Here is a 26,497-nt window from a genome sequence, read left to right on the forward strand (position 1 = left end):
AGCCGCTAAGCAAGGCAGGAACACGCCGCCTCACTCTTGAGTTCGGAAGGCGTGGGAGGCGGGCTCGGGCTCCAGCTCCGAGCACAGAACCGGTGTGAAATGGAGCACCGGCTGCAACAGGGGCGTGCGGACGCCACCCACTTATCCTCGGGCGTTTCCAGGTCCTTAAGTCCTTTCCCAAACTATTAAGTGTTTTAAAAGTTTCTACTACTATTTATATTTAGCTGCTTTAATTTTTTAAAAAATCGATACCCTCCTTCCGTTGATCCCCTTAAGAGCATTTCAAGACGTACCAAGTTCTTGAGAGAAACATAACAGGTGACAGGTGCCCGGACAACGGTGTCTCACCTGCGGACGCTCCGGGACCTCCCGCGAGCCGCCAGGTGGACGCGCAGCCCAGGTGAGCGCCGGGGCGCGGCGGCCCCACGCCCCGCCCCCGTCGCCCTGGTTACGAGCCGCCGCTGCCGAGCGCCCTCAGCACTAGCGCCATTCTCGCGAGAGCCCGGAGTCCCACCCCACCCCCACAACAACCCCACTTCCGGGCTTCGCCTCAGTTCCGGGCGCCGTCCCACTTCCGGGCGCACCTCATTTCCGGCGCGGCTGCGCGGCCCGGATGCTCCCGGAGCGGCACCCTGCGGGAGCGGAGGTGAGTCCGGCGGCGGAGGCCAGGCCTGCCTCCCGCGCTCGTCCCCGACGGAGCCCCGGGCCCGGCCCCGCCTCTCCCCTGGCAACGCCCTGCCTTTGCGCCTCGCCCCCCAGCGCGCTCCCCCGCCGGTTCCCCGCGGTGCCCCCCTGTCCCGGGCCGGGGCCCGCCGCGGTGTGCGGCTCCTGAGCGGGGGCCGGGCGCACTCAGCGGGCCTGCCGTCTGTCCGCAGGGCGCTCGCGGATGAGGGCGCTGCCGCGCTAGGCGCCGCGCCATGGCCGCCCCCTGGACGGGCGCGTTCCTGGTCCTTCTGGCGACCCAGGCCGCCTCCTGCGCCGACGGCCTTGCGGAGGAGGAGGAGGTCCCGGCGGAGTGGGTCCTGCTGCACGTCGTGCAGGGCCAGATCGGCGCCGGCAACTACAGCTACCTGCGGCTGAACCACGAGGGGAAGATCGTGCTGCAGATGCGCAGCCTGCGCGGCGACGCGGACCTGTACGTGTCCGACAGCACGCTGCACCCCAGCTTCGACGACTACGCGCTGCAGGCCGTCACCTGCGGCCCCGACGTGGTGCTCGTCCCCGCGCACTTCCGGCGGCCTGTGGGCATCGGCGTGTACGGGCACCCGTCCCACCGCGAGAGCGAGTTTGAGATGAAGGTGTACCTCGACACGACCGTGGAGCCGCCGCTGCCCGGCGCGGCCGCCCCCTCCGACGGCGCGGACGCGGGGCACGCGCGCGCTGACGCCCCGCAGGACGCGTCTCAGGAAGAGGAGTCTGTTCTGTGGACGATACTAATTAGCATTCTGAAATTGGTCCTGGAAATCCTTTTTTGATTCATTGAACATAGTCTGGAGAATGAGACCCTTAGTCTGTGAAGCTGACTGAGGTTCACCGCGAACCTGGCTACTTTGACCTGGTTGGAGTTCTGGTTAACTTTTCTAGTCGGAGATGGAAAAATAAAGCCATAGTTTTGTTACCTCAGTCACCCCAAAGTACGAAAAGCAGCAAGCACGGTGTTTTTACAGATCAGAAGTCCTGTGAAAGGAATATGCACAATACAATGTTTAAACCCCATTCTGATAAGTTTGTCAGGTAGCAAAACAGGTTATTACAGTGAGGTAGGCTTTTCCTCTAGTTAGTGACGCTAAATGCAGTTATATGGAATGTCTGAGCTTTTAAGAGTTGCTAAAAGCAAGTCTGAAATGTAATGGTTTCTCCGTACTTGACTGAGCACAGACAAGAGCCCCAAGCCTGCGCCCCTAGCGGGGACGGCTCCTCCTACCCACACAGGATTTCTGGTGGGCAGGCCTCTTCCCCTGCCAGTTAACGGCAGTTCTAAACCCTCCCCTGCATCACATCTCATCAGGCCATTAGTAATTTTACCATCTTGGGCTCCTATTAAAATTCTTCCATTATTAGATAACTTTGCTATGCTACCCATGGTAAGCCAGAAAGGACAAAGTAATAGTAACTTTTAGGCTAATGGAGAAACAGTTAAGCATTTCAAATTAAGTTGCCTAATACTACCATCAAATTTCTGGAGATAGCCAAAGTACTAAGAATAAAGACTTTCTGGAGGAGGGAACTATTTTCTACCTGAAACTGGTTTCAAAGGTAAGAGTAGCTTATAATAAATAATCAACTTGCAGATTTTAAGCACATAGTTAATTTCAAAAAACTTTTATTGGCATAAAAATGAGAATTGTAAATAAATTGGCACCAAATATCTCATTTAAGTGCGTATTACAGTACTGGGTCAAATTACTATCCCTCTTTGCTGTTTTTCCCCCTTCTGCCCACCTTCCTGGGTGTTGGGGGAGCTCGCTGACAACAGTCACAAATCCAGCGACCTAGGAGAAAAATTGTTAATTAATACAGAATGAAATTTAACTTTTTAGGGCTGAACTTTAAACCATTTAGCTGTCTGTCCTTAGCTATGGCTAATGATAATCCTCAGTGGCTACGTGGTGGGACGGGCACTAAGGAGCTCCTTCATTTAGGGAAAATGATGTAAACTTCCCTTTCAGTAGTCAGTGTCATCAGCGCCCTGTGGACACACGGGAGAGGGAGGGGTCACGGGAGGGGCAGAATAACCACAGGGACCTTCCAAAAACTGTCACGGTCCTTTCTGGAATTCAAACACTATCATAGTTTAAAAGTTCAGTCATACAAATCCTAACATAAAACCTGTTACTGCGTCTGGCTCATTTTCAGCCTTTTCCTCTCTTGCTCACTGGCAGCTGTGTGTCAGCACCCTCTCAAGTCCTGGGGTGCTGTGCTGACAGCACTTAAAGCTGATCAAGCATCTGACAGCAGTGACACGGTATATGACACCCCTGGTCTGAATCACTACAGAACTCTGGATGACTGGCGTTGCTCGCATCTCAGTGATTCCTAGGAAACCCAGTTCTAAGCATATATTTTATAAAGTACTATACAGTGTTAACTATGCAAATAAGTTCTAAAATTACACAGTTACGTGTGTAATGTTTCAGTCCAATTACTGTGATTTACTATTTGTTTATTCTGAAGTTGCCTGGAATTGTCATACTGCCTCAGTTTACAGAAATCTGGTTTAATGTGTATAAATGCGTAGCAGTTATTCTGTTAAGTGTCTAAATGACGCACACAAATAAAATCAAGGTATGAAGCAGACTGAGCTGCTGCTTTTCTGTTTCAGTGGAAAACATGCTACACATTGGGCTTTACTTCCAAAACTTCAGCGAGACAGTCTGCGTCTCACTTGTCCCTTAGTCAGCTTGTCTAGGGGTGAAAAGCAGGTGGACATGGTCACAGCTTTGGTCACTTCTTGTGAACAGAAGGGTCTACAGGCCTTCATGTCATTATGGTGTTCGTGCAGCCTTAAAAAAAAAAAAAGGTCAAGAGCCCCTTTGCTCAAACGCTCCTTTTTTAATCTTTACCTGATGGAATAGCACCAAGGCCCACACAAAAAGTATGATAACCTCTGTCACACACATCACAGAACATCATTTCTTCTTCGTGGTGGGGCTGTCCACAAATAATGCAAGTCTTACACTCCATACACTGCCATGGGTAGGTCTTAATCATAGAAACAAGCTCCAGGGTCATGTCCAGGCAAGAAGGGTGGCCTAAACCAAAACCAGTGTTAGTAGTGTGTCACACAAGGACGTTTAACTTAGCATGGCATAATGAGTGCTAGTCTGGGTTTCTCAAGAATGGCTATGATGTTTAACCGCCACAGAGGAACGAAAATACAACACAGAGGAAGATACATGGACTGTTGGGTATTTGATGATTCTTTGGTTCAAGCCTAGCTGACAACCCAGATCCTCGCGTCGGAAGCAACTGACAGGGTGGGAAAGGTGTTAGGATGCGCCAGTACTCACCGCTGTTATCACACTGGGAGCAGTGTATCAGTGACTCAGCCTTCCCTTTCTTGTTGGACTCCTTACCCTTCAGACAAATTCCACATAGAGCATTTGGAATGACCTTTGGCTGGAAGGGTAGAAGAGGGCTATGAATTCATGCCAGAAGAACTGACTCTGGGGTCAAGAGGAAGCACACTATCTTGCCTTACCTTTTTACTTGCAGCACCTTCCTAACCTTTATGAAAGACATAGCTTGACACGAGTCTCCTTCAACAAAGCCTACTGACTAAAGCTTTAGATTTCATCTTTAAATCCTGTCAATGGCGTGATCTCACTCTGGGATTAAATGTAGCATCTACGCTCCCTACGTGCCTGGTGGGATCTGTATCGTGAACCGGAGGGGAGGACCGACACCCCGTCCAACCACCCTGTTAACTGAGAGAAAATCCGAGTACCAAGCACCATTACATGGAAGTTATTGAGGCTCATTACAAAAGAGAAGACCCCATTTTAAGCAGCTTATATGCCAATTCTGTTTAGAAACCCCTATTTTCCAAAATTGTGAAACTAGATCTATAAAATCAATGTTTTAACATTTTTAATTGAAATGCCTCGTGCATACACTGTCATGTGCATAAATGTTTGTGGGACACAGAGTTGTGCGACACTCCCTTTGCAGACCCAATACATTCATAAAGGAGCCTACACTCAGGGAAAAGGCGCTCACTATGACGCAGGAAACATACAGGCGAAAAGCAGTTTCCAGATAAGCAAAAAAAATTACCACTTAACAAAAGGAGGCCAACCCTGTGCTTTAAGTACCATTCATCCTTCAGATTAAAAACTACAATCCAATAGAGGCACTCTAGGTTTTAAAAGAGCACTTGGCAACACAGAAAAGGATGAAGAAGAGGAGGTTCGCTGCACCTGAGACTCGGGGGTTGGGGAACACTCGGACATCACAGCCTGGACAAGAATGACACGATGTTCACCGTGAACCTGTGTGAATACGGAGCAGCAGACAGAAAAGAGAACAAGCAGGGGCCAAGGGTGAGGTGGGGCCGGAGCGACACCCATTCACTCACTCACTCGTTTACACAAAAACTGGGAGGAGAAGTATTTTAAGTAGAAATATTTCTGTTTTATTACAGCCTGGCCAAACACATCTTATTTCCCTTTCCTCAGGTACTGAACTAAAGAGGAGCCTAAACAAAATTCCAACCTTGTATACAGTATTACTCCAGCTTTGAAATATCTCACTGCCACCTTCCAAATCTGTTCAGCCAAACAATTTGTTCTTAATTCTTTAGGTTTTTTATTTTTTACTTATCTTTCTTTACAAAAGATGACAGAGGCATTCAAAAATAATTTTTGACTTATTTATTTTAAAAAGTCAACCTTATACATAAATATAATAAAAACAGTAACTCTAAACAATCACAAGTGTCTCCACAAAATAATAAATATCATGGAAGTTAAAACACACATATAAAGCTTTACCATCGACTAGTCTCCATCTCCTGTGTGCCTTTCCACCCTGCTACCCCAACAAAAGGACAGTGTCACATGCTGCGGCCCCTTATGCCTTGCAGTGTAGCCACCCTCTGCTGTTACTGCTACATTCTAATGCGTAAGTTCTCACTGTGTTTCCTGCACCTAAATAAAAACAGCTAGGAAGTGCACTTCTATGATCCAGATTTTCTGATTCGGTTATATCAAATCTGTAACTGCCATAATATGCTGCAGAAAGCTACCCCTCACTCCACCAAAATGAAGAACTTCCGGTTGTGGTACCGGCGCTAAACGGAAACGCTACGCTTACTCAATACTTATTACAGTTCGAGGGAAGACGCTGGCACACTACATACTTTAATATTTGTCAGGAAAGTCAAGGAAGTAACCACACGGCATTAAACTCTCAAATGAGAACTCCTCACGGGAGATTCTTTTACAGAAGTCAAAAGGAGTGAGACACAAAGCTAGTCATTCACATTCTAGTGCAGTTCAAGTTCTACAATTACTAAAAAATACATTGAACACCTATGATAAAAGGGACACCGAGAAAATCTTACGTTTACGTCTAAGCTTAAAACCATAATGTTTTGTTAAACCACTTAAAAGTTTTCTTACCCAATAGTCTTCATCTTCATGACAAGAGGGAGAGGTGAGGTGGAGAAGGGAGGGACGGGGTGGGGACGGAGACAGAGCCTTGTGGCATCTCCGACGATGACGATGACGCCACAGCTCGCCACAGCTCGTGCTCGCCAAGCACCCTGACCCCCTAAGGAGCCACACCACTCGCTCCCAGGACTGAACACACCACCCCCAGCTCCAATGCAGAGCTGGCAGAGGAGGAAGGGAGCGGGGTGTGGACTCCCCTGAGGTCAGCGGGACAGAACCCTACGTACGTCTGCTGGAGACAGTCAGCTCTACTTCGTAACAGCGAAAACATCCAAGTTTCACTACTGACAAGAAAATTAAATACTCTCCCTAAGAAGTCTCAGCAACTCAGAGAAAAGGCTCATAATACACTCACTTTCCTACTTGAAAAGTCACCAGAGACAGTGAGACTTTCATGGTAGCACTGTTATAGTACAGAATTTGATTACATACCTATAACATAGGCCTGAATCCTGATAATTATGCTTTAATTCCAGGTTAATGTAACCTAAACAATCCTGTCCTACACATTAAGAGCAAGCACTAGTGAATCTTACTACGCAAGACATCGGATACATTATATTTTTTCTTAGCTCCCATATTTTAAAACGTATTTATGTATCACCTTCAGCTTGAAGTACCCTAAGATTTAGGCACATCTTGGCTTATTCATACTTTTCATAGAGAGGTTAACTTTTAACAAACATGTTCACATTAATGTATTAAGTCTAGATACTGGTTGTTCCAAACTTTGAAATACCTGAAACATTTTTAGGTACTAAAAATGTTCACAGAAAATTATAAAATGTGCATTTTGCATGTCAGACCCCTTGAGGACTATCAATTTAGGTTAACCTGTATGATTTCTTCTATCTTAAGTCAACGATAGGACTGACTAGTTCTTCATTTTCAGCCTGTTAGAACATCTGTTTCAGCCCTCCTTCTCCGTTAAGCCAGGGGGGCCCAGGCCCGAGTCTGGAAGTCCAGCTCCCTAGCGGCACCACGCTCGGAGCCGCAGCTCCCCTGCGAGCCCTCCTCCGCCAGACGCGCGCTGCTCAGCACACACACAGGCTAACTTCCCAGAATGTCATCTTTGGAGTCCATCTGCTTTCAGTTATTAAGCAGTAATTCAAATCTTTAGTTTAAAAAGTAGATAAGCTACTTATGTGAGAACAAGAACAAAGGCCGGGTGGCTACGGCCTCCTGAAGCCGCCCCTGCTGAGTGAGGCCTCGCTCGCCACGGGCTGGTCAGCGGATGCTGGAGAGGCATCTTCTAATTAGGTGCGGAACACACTCCTCTGTTAAGCTGCTTTTTCACTTCGGGAAAAGAGAGGCAAGCGGACAGCTTGGAGGTTCTAGGAGAGGCTGAAGGGACACTGGCCAGGGCCCGCTGGGGCCTGCTCCGGGCCACCCGCCATGGCCCCGGTTCGGACATACTCGGGGTCAGGCAGCTCCACTTCACAAAGCTGTCTCATCACCTTGCTCTAGAACGCTCTTCCAAACACCTCCATGACCAGGTAACAAGCACACCTGATACACACTCACTTCCCTGTCACCACGGCCACTAATTCTGCTCCTTCAGTGACATTCTTCAGTCCCCGTAAGTGGGAAGGCTGCTCACCGCTCACCAGCCCTCTGAGGGGCGGGCAGACAGCGGAAGGAAGCAGTCACAGTGACAGTGCTGACAGCAGCCAACAGCCGGACTCTGAGAGCAACCAGACCAGTCGGCTAACAAGCACACCTACCCAGACCACCCTCCGAGCGGGGGGCCCCCGCCCTGGCGCTGCTCAGGCCCTCTGCCCGGGGGGGCAAGAAATCACCGCCGTGCAAACGACAAGCTGTACCATGTGCCATCACAGAGTTAGCTGAGTCTGCCACGTCAGTCAGATGGTCCCTAGAGCAAACCCAGGCCTTTCTAAACAAAAGGCACCTCGGGCGCGCAGCTCACGCCAGCAGGTCCCCTCCCTGCTTCTCAGCCAGCACCAAAGATCAGGGCACCTTCAGTGTCAGACAACCGGGATTTTCAGCCCGAGGAAACAAGCACAAAGTTCTGCCTGTGAGAGAATTTTTTAAAAACCCATACTTGCCTGGTTATTATTCAAAAGAAAAAAAATTCCCTTATAAATCGTACACATACAGGAAACAGAAGCTACACCATAGCCAGAGTGACAGAAAAGCCACCAGGAAGGTGAAGCGAAAGGAAGGAGGCTGTGACAGAGGACACACACCGCAAAGAACAGCGAGGGGGTGGCAGGCGGGGCTCCGCAACTCGGAGGCTCAAAGTGCAAGTATCTCAGGGAGAGAGGCTGTCGGGAAGGAGGCTGAGTCAGGGGCTTTTTTCTTCTACCTTGTACCCAGGAACTGACTTGGACAGTACAGAACGCTTGGAAGCATCTTTTCTTGGAGTAGTGGCCTTGTCCCTGGACCGCTGTCTTCCCGGCAGAGGCTCCTCCTGGCCGTCTGGAAGGCCTTCTCCCTCGGATGCGTTGCCGGAGGAGCTGTCCTGCAAGTCAGAGGCACAAACAAAGGTCCCTTGCAGCTCACACAGACTGGAGTCCGCTTTGAAGCACAGAAAATATCCCAAGAAGGTTTCAGAGTTCCATCCATTTAAAACTAAAAAGGTAATTCTAATTAAGAAAACATTGTCCAATGGAGACTAAAGCGAGTCATGTTAGAAGCAATTTATCCATCTTACAAATGTATTACAGCAGAAAGCCAGTTCCGTTTACACCAGCAAGGGCCTCAATCAACTTTGCTTTCTGGCTTCGGCAACAGGAACAGAATTACTACTTCCAGTACTGTTCACTACACCGCACGGCTTCGACACCATTTCACTGTGTCACGAGGGAGTGTATCTGCTCATACAAAATACTGTCTAGCACTACGTGGGGTTGCCCCATACGGCCAAGTATTCATAACAGAATCTGACATATTTTAGATGCTCAAAGTTGGGGAGTTCAATGATCGATCATTTAATTCTTCACTTTCTAATTTAAAATTTTCTGATTAGAATTAAAATTTTATGTTCACATAAATTGTGAAAACTGCAAATGGAAAACTTACGTTATCCACAACCACCCTGACGAGCACTGAGACAGCTGCGGGAACGTGCTGTATCGAGGTCTGTGTTTGTACTCACAGACCCCCGACTCGCGCGCTCACACAAACCCTACCCACGCGCGTGCCCTCGGTCTTGAAAACAAAACTGAGTTACGTTGTATGTATGTGTGCATGTGTGTCTGAGCATTTTTAACTACTGTGTGCACTTCATCACGTCATTAAATATTCTTTGACCTCCGTTTCAATCAGGTAAGTGTAACATACTACCCACTGTGGACGACAGATTTATTTCTCATTTCCATTATAGAAAACACTATTAACACTCCAATGGACTTGTTTTCCTCATTAAATTTGGTTGCCAGCTGGTTAGGTTCTTCTGATAAACTGTATTAGTGTATTTGCTAAGTTTCATGGAAGTTAAAAATCTTGGTAAATACTCTCTTTTGGCCCAAAATGAATTAATTTACATGCCTGCTAGTAGTGGGGGAGAAGGTTGACCTCATCACACCCTCACCATGCCAAAGCACTCCGTGCACCAAAGTGACAGGAGAAAAGCATGTCACCACTTGAATATCTGAAGAGCATCTTACTTTATGCAGCACATGCCATTAAACACTTGTCAAAAGCTGTTAGGAGCAAAGAAGTGCAGCACCCGCCTCATGGTTCAGACTGGCGATGGAAAAGTTAAAAACGGCAGCTGGAGAACAAGCAGCACCAAATGAAACCAGAACCCTGCACCGGGTCGCTCCCACACTCCTTCAGTTCCACAGAGCAACCAACTCACCCCCGTCCTGAACTGCACTTTGCTACCACAAAAGTCATGCAGGAAAACCCACCAAACAGCCCAACATACCGGTAACCTTAACGTTTTCCTAGAAGAAGCTGAAGACGATTAATTAAGCAGCAGGAACACAAGTTAATGTGCTCTCCCAACCCAAGATACTTATATATAAGATTATGAACTAATGTTGGGTCCCGTGCCTAACCCACTTATGAAAACTACAAAGAGGCAATTTTAAGTATAAAACTTACCAAAGGCGGCACACAGCTAGTCCATATCAACACACACGATAAATAACTTTTCTTGGTGAAAGCTTTCTGGAAATTACATGCAACCGCCCCTTTCCCAAAAGAGGGCAGTAATACGAACTCAATTTGACACTCCAGGAAAGCAATCAGCAAAAATTCAAAGGGAAAGGAAAGCCTCTGACTGAAGAAAACCGCCCTCACCGAAGTGCCTTTACTTCTCCGTTTCTCATCACCCCGACTGTCTTCCGCCTCGTCGGAGTCACCGTCACTGTCTAGAGCAGGGAGCTCGGGGTCCAGCGGGGGCTCGTAAAGCGCCGTGTTTAACGGCAAATACCGCAGTTCATCTGGTGAGTACCTGAAGTGCAGAGGGAGGAGGTTCAGTTTTCCTTTATTGTTAAATATAAAAAGACCGACTTCTGACTACAAAAATAGCCTGATCTTTTCAATTAACCCCAAATACTTCTGAAAAATAATCAGAGACAATAAATAATTTTTTTTTCATTTTGGTGATCAAATAGGGACAAGTAATAAATAAAAAAACCTAAACATTTTTCCAGCAGACTAAGGGTGTAAAATACACGTTTGATTCTTATCTCTCCTCTGCCCTCAACACCACCTCCTTCTCAAAAAATGTCATCGGACAAGATGAAGCCGTACATACAGAATCATGCACAGACTCCACGTGCCGACCACCTGCACCTCCCACCCTCCCCAGTAGCCAGGGCTTGGGCGCTGCCTCCCTCCCAAGCTCTGGTGTCCCTGAGCAGTGCCCGGGACATGGCATCACTTAAGAAACAGAATTTTCAGGAACAAATTATTTTAAACCAATTTGGGAAGCATATATTCTAACAAACTGAATCATCTGATTACTCTGAACCCGGGGACTGGCAACCCTCCCAGGCCGGCGGGCACTCTGCAACCTGGGCCAGCGGCCGCAGCCTAAGAACTCCCTCCCCAGGTGCCGCGCTGGAGAGCACAGGGCGGGCATGCCGTGGGTCACTCTTCACCACTTGCTTAGCCCAAAGTTCAAAAATTAAAATTTGCCAACCCGTGATTTAAATTTGACTTTCAAGTAGTCTGACCCCAGTCTTTTAAATCCTGTCGTCTAAGGAACACGAGGTTTCTTATGAAGGAAAAGCTGAGACATGACACCGGGATGCAGGGGCCGTTGGCAGCGACACCCAGGTTGGGAAGGGCAGAGGAGCAGCAGCCTGGCAACGGCAGCACCCAGTCCCTTGGAACCCTCGGCGCCCCCTGCGTGACCCCAGCCCCCCTTGGCATCTGTGAATGCAGAGCTCCAGGCACAGGTCGGCATGGGCCCCAAGAACCTGCACGTCCTGGTGGCCAGGCAATACCAGCACGCTTTCAGGGCATGGGCTGGGGAAGCCGGCACCTGGGCACAGACACACAGGTGTGCAGCTGGCTTGTTAGAGATGCTCACGTTCTGGTGAAGAGCATCTACCATCACCAAACCACGGAGGATGGAGACTAGTGACACAAATGTAACATGACATCTCAGGATGACACTTACAGAGCCAGAGACTGCCAGGAAGCAAACACAAGGCTTTGAAGTCCCTCACCCACAGCCAATACTAACAGAAAAAACCCACTACATACCTTTTGTAATACTCCTGGAACTGCCCTGGGATGAGAGCCACCGGGTAGGAACTGACCTTGGTCCGCTCTGTGGGCAACACTTTGTATTTGCCCTGAGGCACCTGAATAACCTGGGTCAACAGAAAGAGAAACACAACCTGATTCCACAGGGGGAACCAAGGCTTCAGGACACCATCCCCCCTCGCTCTTCCCCATGTCCCTCCCCCACAAGTGAAAGTATGGGAGATGCCAGGACGTAAGCCTGCCGGCACAGCTGGTGTTTCTCGTCCCTCAGGTGAGCCCATCTGGCTGGTCACCAGGGTCATCACCCCTGACGGAGGGCAGCGAGTCTGCTCCCCCCTCAACAGCAGGTGACCCGGGCTCTTTATTAACCCTCCAGAGCTCAACCTCCTCATCCATGAAATGGAAATAATTCTGGACTCAGCCCCACCGGGTAACCGTGAGAACTGCGTGATTACCATGGAAATCGCCTCCACCCGCCCACCCAGGACACACAGCAATAGTCCTGGAGCCAATAGGTTCCTTCAGGAGAATGTCAACCAAAAAGCAAGGAAGCACACACACACACGTGTACACACACACACACCACACACATACACACACATACCCCCCCACATATACACTCCACGCACATACCACACATAACATACATACACACACCACACACCCACACCACCCACACACCGTGCACATACACACACACCATACACACACAACACACCACACACACACCAAACACAAGTGAACTGAGCATTATCAGGCACATCACTGAAAGTGACATCTGCCATTCTGGGGAAGACAGGACACCAAGCGGACGAAACACCATCAGCAGTGTCAGGCATGCAGGGTAACGAGCAGCGGGCGGGTGCGGGGCTCCCGAGCCCAGGGCCCTACGTGTGTCTGCAGGTCAAAGTAAGCTCTTCTCTCCTCCAGACGCTCCCGGTTCAGGTTGCTGTTAAATTCAGCTGCTTTTTTGGCCGCTTTCTTAATGTACTCAGGCACTTTGCTGGCTTCAACTTTCTGAGTATTCTGCTGTTGCATTTGCTGAAATAAAAACATTACAGTGGGAAGTCACATAAAACTTTATAAAATGTCACTCTCCCCAAACCAAAGATGCTGGTCACTGCGGCACTTACCGAATACTCTTTATAGTGGTCTGTGATGCGCTGACGCTCTTTTTCTTGCAGAATGACAGAATATTCAGCATGTTTGGCTGGATATTCTTTTATCATTAAATCAATGACTTCATCACTGCGCAATGCTGTTAAACCTATTTCAGACAAAAAAAATAAAGGGTAAAGAAGCTCTTTTAAGGCTAAGTGACCATTCCACTTTTCAAAATCTGCTTTTCCATCAAACCACATTTAAGAGGTTTTCCAGTGGTCAGAGCAAAATATTCTAATACATTCGAAAATGGTAACAAAGAATATCCATAGTACAGTCAAAACTTAAAAAGACACAGCAAAGGCAAAGATCAACTTTTCAATGAAAATCTTAAGATTCTATGTACTACATATAAATACCCATCCCTTTATGAGAAACAATTTCTAAATAATGATGCACACGAACCACTGGTAATTCACAAAGGGCATCAGATGAGAAAGCAAAGTAATGCTTCAATATACTGCAGTTCTCAGTCCTCAAATCTGATACACTGGAGTCCATTCCAATGTCACCAGAAGTGTCAGCACACACGCACGTCACACACACACACACGTCACACAGGCGACTTTCAAACCCATAGTGTCAGGTTTGCACCCACTGCCGAGACGAGCTCCCACGGTTTTACATTAAAAAGTTGCACTGAAATATTCATGAAAGGAAAATTATAAAATACGGAGATAATTACATGTAGCTAAAAATTAAGTAAAATTTGTCTTTTAAGAGATAAGGACCAATACTTTTAAAAAGTACTATTCAAATTTTGCACACAAAATACACACACACCTTGACGCTTTTGTGAAAGTTATCAGAAAACAATACTGTTATAAAATATCAGTCTCCCTTACACTTTTACAATAATCAAAAACAAAGTTAACAATTCAGCATCTCAGTAATTCAATCTGTCCTACGAATTTTGTAAAATACTTTGGGAAAGAAGATAAATATTCATCCGACATCACCTCGTACATGTTCAGCTTTCAAAATGCACATTAAAAGCTTTCATTACCTAAAGTGCACTGAGTTTCTGTGATGACATTTAGCTCTCTCAGGTAGAGTTTCTCCTTATGAGACAAATCTCGTCGCTCTAAATCTCCAAACAAAAAGAACAAAAGACTATTAAAGCTATTAAAAATAGTCTTTTGCATTTGTAACATTATCCATTTGTAAAATTTTAAAAGTTTAAATTTTTTTTAAATTGTTAAAGTTAAAATCTTCATGGATTTTAACAAATAATTCATGTTACATATTTCAAATATTAAAAAGACTACACAAAAAATCTTACAAATTCAAGAAATAAAAGTTAAAGTAAAACTGAAAACAGAATAATCCAAAGCAAGAAGGTAAAACAAATCACTATATCAGAATCGTTGACGAAGTACAACCTTTCTCAAATTCAGATACAGGTTCTGTAGCCACCTCCACCCCTAAAGTCAAGGAGCAACAGTAAGAATCAAAACCCCTGGTTCATAATGCAGCTATAAAACAAAAGTGCCCTGTAATTTCCCAGAAGCCCCTCTTCCTCATTTGCTTGTAAATCAGTCTATAAAGCACAAGAACAAACAGAGCAGAGAGGGACGCTGTGGGACAGCCCAAAGCAGAGTCAGCCAGCAGAAAAGTGTGAAACATAAACCATCCACACTCAGATATTCAGAAGTCGACAACCATCAAAAAGGATTACTACCTAACATGAGCAGTCAGCTCAAAGCCAGACTTAACCCGCGGCGCGGGCGGTACCTGGGTACTTCCGCTTGAAGGAGGTCACGCCCAGGTATTCGCTGACTTGCTCCTGGAGCATGTAGTACTCTCCCGCTTCGTCGGGCGGCCACTTGTACTCGATCAGATTTTCCGCTGGATAGTAGCTGAAGCTGTGCACAGAAATATATATTATGCATTAAATGTGGCTTTTACTGAAGTTTAATCATTTTCATTTTAAAGGACATTCACTTTTAAATATTTTTGAGGATATTTATTTTTAAGGATTTGGAAAAAACTATTTCAATTATTTAAATTCTCAGTCTTCTGAGACTTTGCAATACAAAGAAGTTCCTACCACTTCATTTGCATCAAAGAAAATCACAAAGCAGGTGGAGGGGAAAGAAAGCACCATCTGAAGCACCCGCTCAGAAAGCACAACGGAGGTGACATCTCTGCGCCGCGAAGAGCCAGGGCTCACAGCCGCCAGGAGCAGGGGCAGAAGGCCGAGTTTCTGAAAGAGCGGGCAGTGAGACTAGCTTCGAGCTCCTTCTCCTGGGCTTAAGCTACCATGTCGTCCACCCAAAGTATAAGTCATCAACTTCTGCTTCCCATCTGCTGCTCAGGGAGTCACAGACCGCTGAGAAGGCTGAACTCTCAACGCCTATTCCCGATGAACCGCAGACCCACAAACCCAGGAGCAGAGCGTGAACCCGGTTTGATGGCACCAGTGCACTGCAGGCCAGGCCCAACCCTGAACAGCAAGGACGACACATTTCTGGACCTGGAACGATTCAACGTCCAGCTTTCATCACTGGGTAACACAAGCAGGAATGTAACACGATTTCATGCAGCAGTCCAGTTAAAAGTAACAGACAAAAAGAACAGCTTTGCCAAAAGTGGTGCTTGGAAACTGGACACCCAAACACAACAGTATGAAACTGAACCCGTACCTGACACCACAAAGAAAAGTTAATTCAAAAATGGGTCCATGACCTGAATGTAAAAATTAAAACTAGAAAACTCGTAGAAAAAAACTTAGCAGTAAATCTTCATCACCTTGGATTTGGCAACAGATTCTAGATATGACACCAAAAGCACGAGCAGGAAAGAAAGAATAAAAAATTCAGACTTCAGCAAAATTAAACCTTTTTTGTGAATCCAAGAACACTATCAATAGAGTAAAAAGTCACCCTATAGAATGGGAGAAAATATTTGCAAATCATGTATCTGATAAGAAATTAATACCTGAAACATATAAAGCACTCCTACAACTCAACAACAACAAAAAGTTAAGAATGGGCAGAAAACCTGAATGGACATTTCTCTGAAGAAGATATATAAATGGCTAATAAACGCATAAAAAGATGCTCAATACGACTAGTCGTTATGAAAATTCAAATCAAAATCACAGTAATATATCCCTTAGCACCTTTCAGAATGGCTATTATCAAAAAAAAAAAAGAAAAAACAGAGCTATAGCAAAGCCGTAAAGATGTGAAAGAATTAGAGACTTTGCACACTGCTGGTGGCAATACAAAACAGTGCCTCCATTGTGGAAAACAGTCCGACTGCTCCTCAGAAAGCTAAGTGGAGAGCTACCCTATGACCCACCTGTTCCCCTCCCAGGCATGTAGCCAAAGGGGCTGAAAACGGGGCTCTAAGCAGGCACTTACACACCAACGTCCACAGCAGCACTACTGACACCAGCTCAAAGGTGGAAATGGCCCCAGTGCGATCAACAGATGAACAGATAAACAAAACATGGTGGGTCCACACGATGGAGTGTAACTCAGCCTTAAAGAGGATGGAAGTTCTAGCACGGCCCACAAACTGGATGAACTCTGAAGAAAGTATGCTGACGAACAGAAGCCAGACACAGAGACAAACACCGTGTGACCCATTTACATGTGGCAGATCCATAAAGACCCAGTCGAATGGTGGCTGCCAGGGCTGCCGGAGGGGCGTTGGGGATTTTACTGCTAATGGTTATGCATTTTCTATCAGCAGTAGTGGAAAAGTTTTGGAAACGCGTGATGGTGACGGTTACGAAACACTGTGAATGTAGTTACTACTACCGAACTACACAACTTAAAAACAGTTAAAATGGTGAATTTTACATGTATTTTATCACAATAAAAATTTTTTTTGAATTGCACTGAGTAGTAAAAAGCAACTTTGGTGCCATTATAAAATACAATAAAAAATACTCCACAACCTCTAACAACCGGCTTTGCCAGAGCCAGAAGGAGGGAAGGAGGGAGCTGAGGCACAGAAGAGAGAAACAGACCACCGAAAATACGATTAAGCAATAAAGTGACAGTACCCGAGGTCTTGACTCGAAGTGTCACAGCTCCTGGAGCTGTCTCCTGAGCCCATCCGCCTCCTTTTGGATGGCTGGGTCCCATCGTTTGAATTGTCTTCGTTATCGTCCTACACATTTAAAAGATCCAGAAAATAACAAGACAAAGAATAAAACATAAGAAAAGATTATGTATCTTCCCAGACTTGCTACAAAGGCTTTCTGAGGACAATTGGTTGTACAACTGTTAGCTTTCTATTATATTTAAGAGGGGACAAGAGTTGGCATGGGCAAGACCTGGAAAAAACTAAATCCTAACCTTCAATACAAATCAAACTAAGAAAATCTTCAATAAACCTGTAAATCTCAATCTACTTTTGCTTTCTTCCCAACAGAGGTGAAAGTGCTTCTGCTTCAAATAAACAGAAAATAGCGGCAATACTCTGCAGTCAAAGCAAACCCTCCTACCCTAGCTAGGATAAAAACAGACAGATCATCTGCAGTTTAACTCAGCTCACAGGGGGCTTACTGCACTATCCTAGTTGGCTAGTTCAGGTACATTCCTGTGAAAAGAGGACACACAAAGACTAAACCCAACAATTACCAACCCTGTTAATCTTTTTCTTACATTGTAAAAATTTAGCAAAAATACATCCTAATAAGAATCATCCATCTACATAACCACATTATACCTCCTCAAAAAGAAGAGGCTTAAAAAAATTACGTGACATTTTCCATTATGTGACATCAAGGCTGTTAAGTTAGACTGTTTCATCAAGGAAATGAATGAGGTATCAAATGTTAGGAAACAGATTTAATCATATTAGCTAAAACTTACTGACATAAGGCTTAAAAAATAGCTTTAAAGAATCGAGGTAAAAAATGTGCAGTACACTGTATATATGTGTTTATATGCAATATAATGCATATGTGCAGTCAAACTGTAATAATTCTACTAAATATAAAACTGAAAAAGGAGAAAAAAAAAGGATCGAGGTAATGTAGCTTCTAGGACAAAGCAACTTTGTTAAATACCATGCTTCTAAGAACACAGAGGTGGTAAGGGTGCTGGTCAGGCAGGCCAAAGGTGGACTGCCCAGGGTAGTGCCACCACTGCCCTGCACGGGAAGAGCTGTCCTGACTCTCTCTGAACTGCTCCTCACCTGTAAAACCCAGACAGTAACAATGCCTCAGTTACTTGGCTAATGCGGGAATGAATAAGTGAAGGGGGAGGAGCACTTAGAGCAAGGCCTAGCAAATATGTAAGTGTCCAATAAAAGTTAGTTAATATAATTAAGATGGTGATAATCATAAAGTCTCAAATGGCTTCATCTGTTAGGAATCTGCTCAGATTCTTTACCAAATAGCAAAAGATGGGGCATATTCAGTTCTTACAAAACAAGCATTCAATTCAAAAGCTCTGTACATTCCTCTTAAGATAAGCAGCCAGGTAGCACATGGAGAACAGTCTAAATCCATTCTCCAAAAATTTACATTTAACAAGTCTCCCCAGCAAGGACCTACTGTTCAGCACAGGGAACTTTATTCAGTTTCTTGTAATGAGCCGCAATGTAAAAGGAACTGAAAATATGTATAGGTGTGCACGTATATGTGTAACTGAATTGCTTTGCTGTACACTTGAAACTCACTGACTACACTTCAATAAAAAAGAATTAAAAAAAAAACAAGTCTCCCAGTTGAAACATTTTATATTCAACAAGCATTCAAATATCATTCTTTTCTACTTACTTGCTTCTAAGCACTCTAAGGGTATCTATGTAGATTTGTTTAAGCACATTTCCCTTGGCTAAAAAATTTAGACAGTCGAAGAGACAAAAAATTAAAAATGCAAACTCCTCAGAAAAGCTCAAACCACACTTTCACAGTGTTTGAATCTGTTATTGCAAATCCCAGCAATTGCATTATTAAATAAAATGAACAGCAGAGAGGCATAAGCGCAGTATTGTTCCTAGTAACATGATGACACGCGATTGAGTGAAAAGAATCTGCCTGCAACCGCGATACCGACACTGAGGGCCAGGTTTTCGGGCTGAAGCAGACACTTGCGCCTCAGGGTCACAGGAGGCTCCCCTCTGGACTGACCCCGAGCACCCTCGGGGCGAGGCTCGCAGGCGGGCGGGCCCAGGAGGGCCGAGCGCGGAGACAGGTGCGCGCTGACACCTGCGGCCCCGCCGGCCTCCCGGGGGGGGGGGGGGGGTCCTGCACGGTCAGCGCCCCGGGGCCGGTGCAGCGCCAGCGCCACGTGCGCCACCGGGCTCCGATTTCAGCCTTTCAGTACAACCGAACTTCTCAGGTCCCGACCTCCCGTCAGCAGCCAGCGCACTGACTGAAAACAAAACGTCTTAATGCAGGACGTTGTGCTGCCCCCAGGTTCCCCCGCGGGCACCTCGGCCTGAACCCCGAGGCCGTCTTTCCAACTCAAAACAGCACACACTGCAAGCCGGACAGTTCGCTGGAAATACCAGAGCCGCTGCCGACTCACTTGCCCAAACTAAGTCCACTAACTGGCTGTCCTGTTTCCCCGGTTGTTTACATTTCCCTGTTTTCAGTTCGCGACTTCAGAGTCCGCAAATCAAGGCTCCTTCGGAAACAGGCTCAGGCCCGCGCCCGTCTCCGAGGAAAGTTTTCCGCCCCCCCGAACGCCGCGTCCCGGAACCTGCGGACACGCTCCCGGGGGCTCCGGCGCCTCCTGCGCCCAAACCGCCAAAAAGACTCCGGGCCGAGGCCGACCCGCCTCCGACCCGCCGGGGGACGAGGACTCGGGCTCCGGGGGCCGACCACCCCGCCCCGGGCCCGCCGTCCCGGCCTCCTCACCGCCCGGCCCGCCCCCCGGCCCCGGCCCGCCGCCGCTCCTCACCTTCGGGGACTGCGCTCCAGGGCTGGCCGGGTCGCTGTCGCACGGCCGCGGGGACAGCGCCGTCCCGGGGCCGCCCGCCGCCGCCATCAGCCCGAGCGCCCCGCGCCGCCGCCGCCGCCGCCGCCGCCGCCTCGTCCCGGCCGCCGCCGCCGCCGCCGCCGCCGCTGCCGCCGCCGCGCGGGCCGCCCGCCGCCCGGGCCCCGCCCCCTCCGCCCGCCCGCCGCCCGGGGGCCGGCCCCTACCCCCGCGCGCCCCGCGGCCCGCCAGCGCCGCCGCCACCGCCATGGCCGCCGCCAGCGCGCCGCCGCCGAGGACGCCTGCCGCCCGGCCCGCCCCGCCCCGCCCCGCCCCGGCCCGGCCGCCGAGCCCGCCGCCCTGCGCGCCTGCCCGGCCCTCAGCGCCCTGGGCCGCCGCCGCCGCGCCGCCGCTCCCGCCGCTGCTCCCGCCGCCGCCGCCGCCGCCGCCGCAGCCCCTCGGCCGCTGCCCTCCGCCCCACGCGGCCCTCAGCCGGCGCCACCCCCGCCTCCTGGCGCCGCAGCCCGGCGCGCTCCGCGGCCCCACCTCTCGCCGCTCCCCTCAGCCCCCGGCCCCGCCCCGGCCCGCCGCCCTGGGAGCGCTCGCCGCCGCCGCCGCCGCCGCCCCCTCCCCGCCGCCCCCGGCCCGGCCCGGCCCGGCCCGGCCCCTCACACGTCAGACCTCTCCTCCCACCGCGCCCCGCCCGGGGCTGCCGCCCCTCCCCCTCCCCTCCCTCTCCTCCCGGGGGTCCCTTCCCCCTCCGCCGCACCCTGCATCCCGGGGGTCCCTCCCTCCCCACCTCTCACCCTCCCAGGTGTCCCTCCCCCGTTCCCCCCCGCGCGGTCGGTCCCCGCTGCCCTGCCCCCTACGCCCTGCGCCCTCCTCCTCCTCCCTGGGGCTTCCCCCCTCTCCCCCCCTCCTCCCTCCACTCCTCCCGGGGGTCCCTCCCCTCCGCCCCTCCCTCCCAGGTGTCCCTCCTTCCCGTCCCCTCCCCCGCCCTCCGGAGGTCCCCACCCCCTGCCCCTCCTCCTTCCCGGGGGTCCCCTCCCCCGGCCCTGCCCGGAGCTCCCCGGGGCTGCGTCGCCGTGGGCTGTGAGGGCCCCGGGCTGTCTCCTCGGGTTCCCTGTTCCCAGTCGCCGCGTCGTCCGCCTTTGTTCTCCGTTCGCGGCCTCGAGCTCTCGGGGCTCCGGAACCACCTGCCGTGGAATGTGTTCTTTCCAAAGACATCCTCAGCTTGCTCTCGTTTGGAAAGTGTATCCACATCTGCCGCAGTGCGCGCCCAGATCCCAACACGCAGGAGCTCCCGGTCTGGCCTTGGAATGTAGCTGACGGAGCAGCCCCACCAAAGACGCGAGGGCTAGCGAGCGGGGACCGAGGCCGCGCGATCCGCGGGGCACGTTTGGGGACCCTACTGACCCGCGTCGGACGTGGCCGATCCTTCATTGACTCTTGAGGATTGCTGTGAAGGGCATGGTACAACGGTAGCCCCGTAAAAGGCACCGAGAAACCGAGAGCTGGTTTTATGAACTGAATTTACTACTGATTCTAGTTCCTAGGCTTCACCTGGTCACTTCCAGGACTTCACCAAAAATTAAAAGAAAAAAAGTAAACCTTAAAAGAACACATGCCAGACACCTGTGATAAGGTGACAAGGGAGACAAAAGTGTGTTCAAGTTGACCTCCCGGGAGACTCTTATCTGAGAGTGTAGACAGCGTGTTTCATGGCGACAGAGAATGTTCCTGGATTGAGAGTACACTCAGGCTTCCTTTTCCATCATTATTTCTGCTCACACTCAGCAAATCTGTAAAGATAAACAAAGCGATTTTCTCTAGCCCACCGCGGTGACAAAAACCGCCTCCTTTGACTCTCCCAGGCCACCCTTTCCTGACTCCCCCACTTGCATCACATCAGAGATGGCATCACCAACGACTTAAAACTCACAAAACTACTCCTATTCTAGACTTTGCTTTGTCTCACGACGTCAGTCAGATCAGATACCCATTTCCGTGCCAAAATCCCGCGGAAGAAAATGGCCTAATTGAGAGCGCCAGGAAAAATCAGCATCTATCCCTGTGTTCTCTCAGCTGATCGAGCCCTCAGTCAGATTCTCAGCAGAGTTGAACGTTAAAATATTTTTGTATTTTCAGTCACTTGGTTCTACTCCTGTCCCTCGGGCATTCTGTCTCTGGATCAAAAACAAATTTAAAACTCATCCTTCCAAGTCACTAAGTGCTGACTCTGCCTTTCACCACGCAAGGCAAAGAGAGAGTGGAGGAGGCTCTGCGCGGGCCCCAGGCCCCGCCCCTTGGCGGCTCCAACGCTGAGAGGACATGATACAGGTGGATAGCTGTACTAAAGGCGGTTTAGGTGAATAAACCTTACCTGTGACTAGAAAACTTAAGATTTTAAGGTTGACATCGAATTTGAAAAGTACTTTAAGAGACTGGTAGGACAACTACAGGTAAACGTACAGTTGGAAGTGGAAATATGGGTTCGAGTTTGAGAAAGAGAAGTGGGGAAATAAGAGGCACATTCAAGTATGTCAGTCATTCCAGTTCGGCTTGAGAATAAGGTAAACGAAGGCAGGTTCGTGGAGTTTGGGTGAAATACACAGAGAGGTAGTGTGATGTAATGGTGAGAACAAAGCTTTGGGGTTAAGACTTTGTTTTGAATACCAGCTGTGACACTTATTAGCTGTGTGATTGTGGGTAAATTATTTGATCTCTCTGACCCTCCATTTCCTGCAGGATTAGAATAACAATGTCCAATTATTTCACAAATATTTTATGGGAAACAACTAAGAACTATACAAGGTGATAGAAACATAAGTAATCATTTGTTCACTCACGCATCAGACACTGCCTCACTGTTTGTTAACCTAGGCCCTGAGTTAGGCCCCAGCAATGTGGTGGTGAAGGGGAAAAGCTGTATGAGCTCACTTAGGGTATGTGGATGCAGGACTGCAGAGGTTCCAAGAGCAAGGATTCTAGAGATACTGGTAGAAACAGAGGAGGAGGGGGAAGAAAACTGTCAAGTGTTGTAAGCTGAGAGACAGAAAAATGTCCATTATTTTTAGAAATTTGTTGGTAATTAGCAGTTTTAATTGTTTCAGGCTGATTTGATGGTGTGGCAGTTTTAGAAGCTAAACTGAAGTCAATTAAGGGACGAATGGAAGGCTAGGAACTGGAGTGAGTGCTGCAGAGAGAAGCCTGACTGTGAAGAGCAGTAGAGGAGGAGGTAGCTGGAGACTTGGGATGTGGTCATTTTCAGGATGGACGAGCATGTGTGCAGACTGAAAAGAATGGCTCCGTAGAGGGGGAAGTTCTGCTGCAGGAGAGAGAGGAGACAGATGGATGCTGGGAGGGGCAGCCCTGAGGACACTGGAAGGCAGCACAGATGCTGGGATGAGCCTTTGAGAGGAGGAAGCACCATCCACCTATGGCAGCAGACTGTGGCCGCAGATGCAAGCAGGTTCAGAGTTGGTGGTGGAAACCCGAGGGATTTTCCTGTGGCGCTTTTTCTTTCCTTGATGAAGTAGGTGAGATCCGCAGCTGAGGGCGCAGAGGAGAGGGATGTAGGAAGTCGGAGGAGAGCGGAGGTGTGGAGGGGAGGATCCCCAGTGGTTTGCCCCCTGGAGGTCTGTGGGGATGAATTTAAAGTGAAACCACTCAGTCTGGCTTTGCTGTGTTCTCAGTCAAGTGTACCTACTGCTGCTTGAGCTCAGACTTGGACAAAGCAGATAACAAGAGTTCACTGGGGAAAGGGTTTTCCCAGGTGAAGAAGGGGGCAAAGGAGCTCAGTGTGTGTTTGTAAAGGAGTGGTTGTACAGTGACTGTAAAAATGGGCCATGAAATCTAAAGATGAAAACAAGAAGAGAACTGTTAGAGTGGAAACGGTCAGTGAGTTGGAGATTGAATTGTGACTGTTCAGGGTGTGACAGTGGTGAGCTAGGACAGGAAATGACTGCATGAGAACAACCTGCTTGGAATTGAGATTCAGGGGTCATACTGACCTTGATGATAACAAGGTCTCCAGGAGCAGCCAGGGAGCAGATGACCAAGGTGTGCTAGAGGAAAGGCCTTGGAAGGTGAGTTGGTCAAGGAATTGAGAACCTGGAGCACAGACAGTCCCAGTGTCACCACAGGCAGACAGCTGGATATGAGCAGAGAAAGGGGGACACAGGCCAAAGGGCAGGAACTGGGCAGAAAGGAGGGGCCGGGCCAAATGCCGGAAACCACACATCATGTAAACAACAGGGGTCCCCGGGCAGAGAAAGAAAAGCAGGAACCTCGGGACCGATAAGCAGTCACACAATTTCTGGGTAACAAGCGGCCTGAAGGCCGACAAAGAAAGGTGGGAAAAGGCAGCAACCTCCAGGGTCTGAATGTAGCCTTTTGCTCATTACGCCCTAGTTACAATAAAACTAGCCTTGCAGATCAGAAGTACCCATCATGCACTGAGGCATGACACTTCTGATCCAGACTAAATAAGGACACAATCCCTCCTCCCCTCGGGAATGTGGAGCTGGGGTGGAGATCAGGGAACACAACCCCAACCCCCCCCTCAATGAATATTCCACCCATTCATTTTTACACCCTTTGTAACCAACTTGCCAAAGAAACCCAGAGCAGATGCTCACCTGAGTCTGCCCTCTCTCCCCTTGAGAGTGGACTATCCATCCCTCAGTAAATCCTCACTTTACTTTCTTGACCTCCACGTCTGGTCTCTGAATTCTTTCTGCGACGGGACAAGAACCTACTCACTGGCAACACTAGCTCTGCATGTTAGCACAAGACTATAAAAATGACCACAGAAGTGAAACCGTACAAAGTGATCTTACTAATCAGAGGGGAAAATTACTCTGTTCTATGACTTTAAAAAACTTCTGTTAAAACATTAAAAACTCCCTTACTGCCAATTATAAATGTACACAGAATTTTTAATTGTGAAACACATTTATTTAATACACTATAACTTAAAACAGGAGAAGCACTGAGACTCTTTGTAAAAACTTTACCAACAGAAGTCTGAATTGTGCTTGCCGCTTTTTCTCATCCTGTGACCTGTCTTTTCTAAGCCCTGATAAACTGTCATGCTTCTTTTCCAGTTTGGGTTGGCTTCCAGCATCTTACCGTTTTCATTTTCAGTGCTGTAAAATATCCCCACGAATTTCCTTGCCGTGAAGTCATCTCAGTCTTGCTTCCCAGGACATCTTCATTCTTTTGCCACACCACTGGCTGCCACAACCGACCTGTGACATCAGGGTGTGTACTTCACAGCAGCACAGCCGGAGAGCCCAACATGCAGCAGTTCATGTCAGCACCTAAAGTGGTGGGACCAGTCTCTGGCAGAAAATGGTTGTTTTCCAGTCCTTTGTAATCAACATGGTAACTAACTTCAACACTGGCATGAATTGATCTGGCCTCAAACTGACTGAGTTTTTTATTTATTATTATTCCCATTATTGCAGTTGACGCTTGAACAACACAGGTTTGAACTGCTCAGGTCCACTTCCACACGGGCTTTTCACGGAGTATGTACTACAGTGCTCCGCCTCCCGTGGTTGGCTGAGTCTGCAGATGCGGAACAGCGGATACAGCGCAGTCTTCTATCCAAAACCAAGAAAGGCTTTCTCAACCATACGCAGCTTCCTGTTCCCAGAGTAATTTAAACTAAAAGGAGGTGCCTCAACCTCACCTTGTTTCCAGCTTGTCAGACTCTCCCCTCGTGGTGCCTGCAGGACGCTCCTGCAGGCTTAGCTCCCGTCCCGTCGTGGCGCTGTTGTCATTCTCAGGTTTCATTTCTGGCATCATCACTTCTTATTTTTTGATGCACTTCTCGTCTTTTCGGGCCAGTTTCCTCTTTGGATGATCTATTTTGTACAACATGTTGTGGGTTTGTCCCTGGGAGACAAGGAGGCAACACAATCACGTGCTCTGCTGTCTTCTGACCTGAAGGGCTAAGTAGCAGGCGTGCGGTGACAGTGACTGCAGACTGAAAGAGTCCTGACGCCCATCTGTTACTCACGCAGGGGCCTGGGGACTGAAGACGCAGCTGTGAAGTTTGCCCTGCATGCCCTCCTCAGCTAAGGTACTGTGGTAATTAAATCTGGACCATGTTGTTGGGGACTGGTGTAATCCAACTGAACTGTAGTGGCTAAAATTTGTGCAAAGCAAAACAGCCTCATCAGATGATTACCTACATGATACTGAAGTCACAAAGGGTGATGGCAGGAGTCGAGTGGAGATGACTTTTGTGAGAGTGGCTCAAGTTTCCAGTAATCAGGAGGAGCAGGGACGTGGGGGCAACGACACATGCGCGAGGCACAGTGCATCCTGAGGGCATAGCTTCCAGGAGTTTTTCACGGGCAGAGGTGCCGACCATCCCTCCGGCTCCCAGGCATCAGGGATTAGAGGTAGGAGGCCGCAGGGGACTCTTCCTCTGGGACAAGCCAGGTTGTGGTTAAGGAAAGAAACTCAAAATGCATCTGGAGAAGAGGCTGGGAGTAGAGAGGAGTTCTATGAACCATGGGGAAAGGTCAGTAAAAAAACTTCGAGAAGCAGGGAATCGGATTAGGGGATATGCAG

At 48.7% G+C, this 26,497-nt stretch overlaps 2 protein-coding genes across 5 annotated transcripts; one reads left to right on the top strand and one right to left on the bottom strand.

Moving 5' to 3' along the window:
* The first annotated feature begins 565 nt into the window (after window positions 1–565).
* Window positions 566–3,297, top strand: C8H6orf120 (chromosome 8 C6orf120 homolog). The gene is made up of 2 exons (XM_072966253.1): window positions 566–646; window positions 876–3,297. Exon 2 carries the CDS (start codon window positions 918–920, stop codon window positions 1,473–1,475), a length of 558 nt encoding a protein of 185 aa, XP_072822354.1. The 5' UTR covers window positions 566–646; window positions 876–917; the 3' UTR covers window positions 1,476–3,297.
* PHF10 (PHD finger protein 10) lies at window positions 2,307–20,200 on the bottom strand. 4 transcript variants are annotated; one of them, XM_072966251.1, is made up of 13 exons: window positions 19,895–20,068; window positions 17,041–17,147; window positions 14,757–14,887; window positions 14,029–14,112; window positions 12,995–13,128; window positions 12,753–12,902; window positions 11,859–11,968; window positions 10,443–10,596; window positions 8,500–8,655; window positions 4,920–4,991; window positions 4,011–4,119; window positions 3,564–3,752; window positions 2,307–2,492 (listed from the first exon to the last, which is right to left on the bottom strand). In XM_072966251.1, exons 1-13 carry the CDS (start codon window positions 19,979–19,981, stop codon window positions 2,407–2,409), a joined length of 1,569 nt encoding a protein of 522 aa, XP_072822352.1. In that variant the 5' UTR covers window positions 19,982–20,068; the 3' UTR covers window positions 2,307–2,406. The 4 variants fall into 4 exon arrangements, with proteins under 4 accessions (XP_072822352.1, XP_072822351.1, XP_072822350.1 ...); XM_072966250.1 differs by lacking the exon at window positions 4,920–4,991 and having other exon boundaries at window positions 14,029–14,106; window positions 19,895–20,200; XM_072966249.1 differs by lacking the exon at window positions 4,920–4,991 and having other exon boundaries at window positions 19,895–20,200.
* Between the last annotated feature and the right edge of the window lie 6,297 nt (window positions 20,201–26,497).

The sequence above is a fragment of the Vicugna pacos genome, chromosome 8, assembly GCF_048564905.1.
Source record: "Vicugna pacos chromosome 8, VicPac4, whole genome shotgun sequence".
NCBI classification, from domain to species: domain Eukaryota; kingdom Metazoa; phylum Chordata; class Mammalia; order Artiodactyla; family Camelidae; genus Vicugna; species Vicugna pacos.

Coding starts and splice junctions, on each gene's coding strand:
- C8H6orf120 (XM_072966253.1), top strand. CDS start 918: ATGGCCGCCCCCTGGACGGGCGCGTTCCTGGTCCTTCTGGCGACCCAG.
- PHF10 (XM_072966249.1), bottom strand. CDS start 20,179: ATGGCGGTGGCGGCGGCGCTGGCGGGCCGCGGGGCGCGCGGGGGTAGG. Junction 8,656..10,442: donor GGAGAAGTAAAGGCACTTCG/GTGAGGGCGGTT, acceptor TCTGACTTGCAG/GACAGCTCCTCCGGCAACGC. Junction 3,753..4,010: donor CTCCCAGTGTGATAACAGCG/GTGAGTACTGGC, acceptor GTTTTGGTTTAG/GCCACCCTTCTTGCCTGGAC.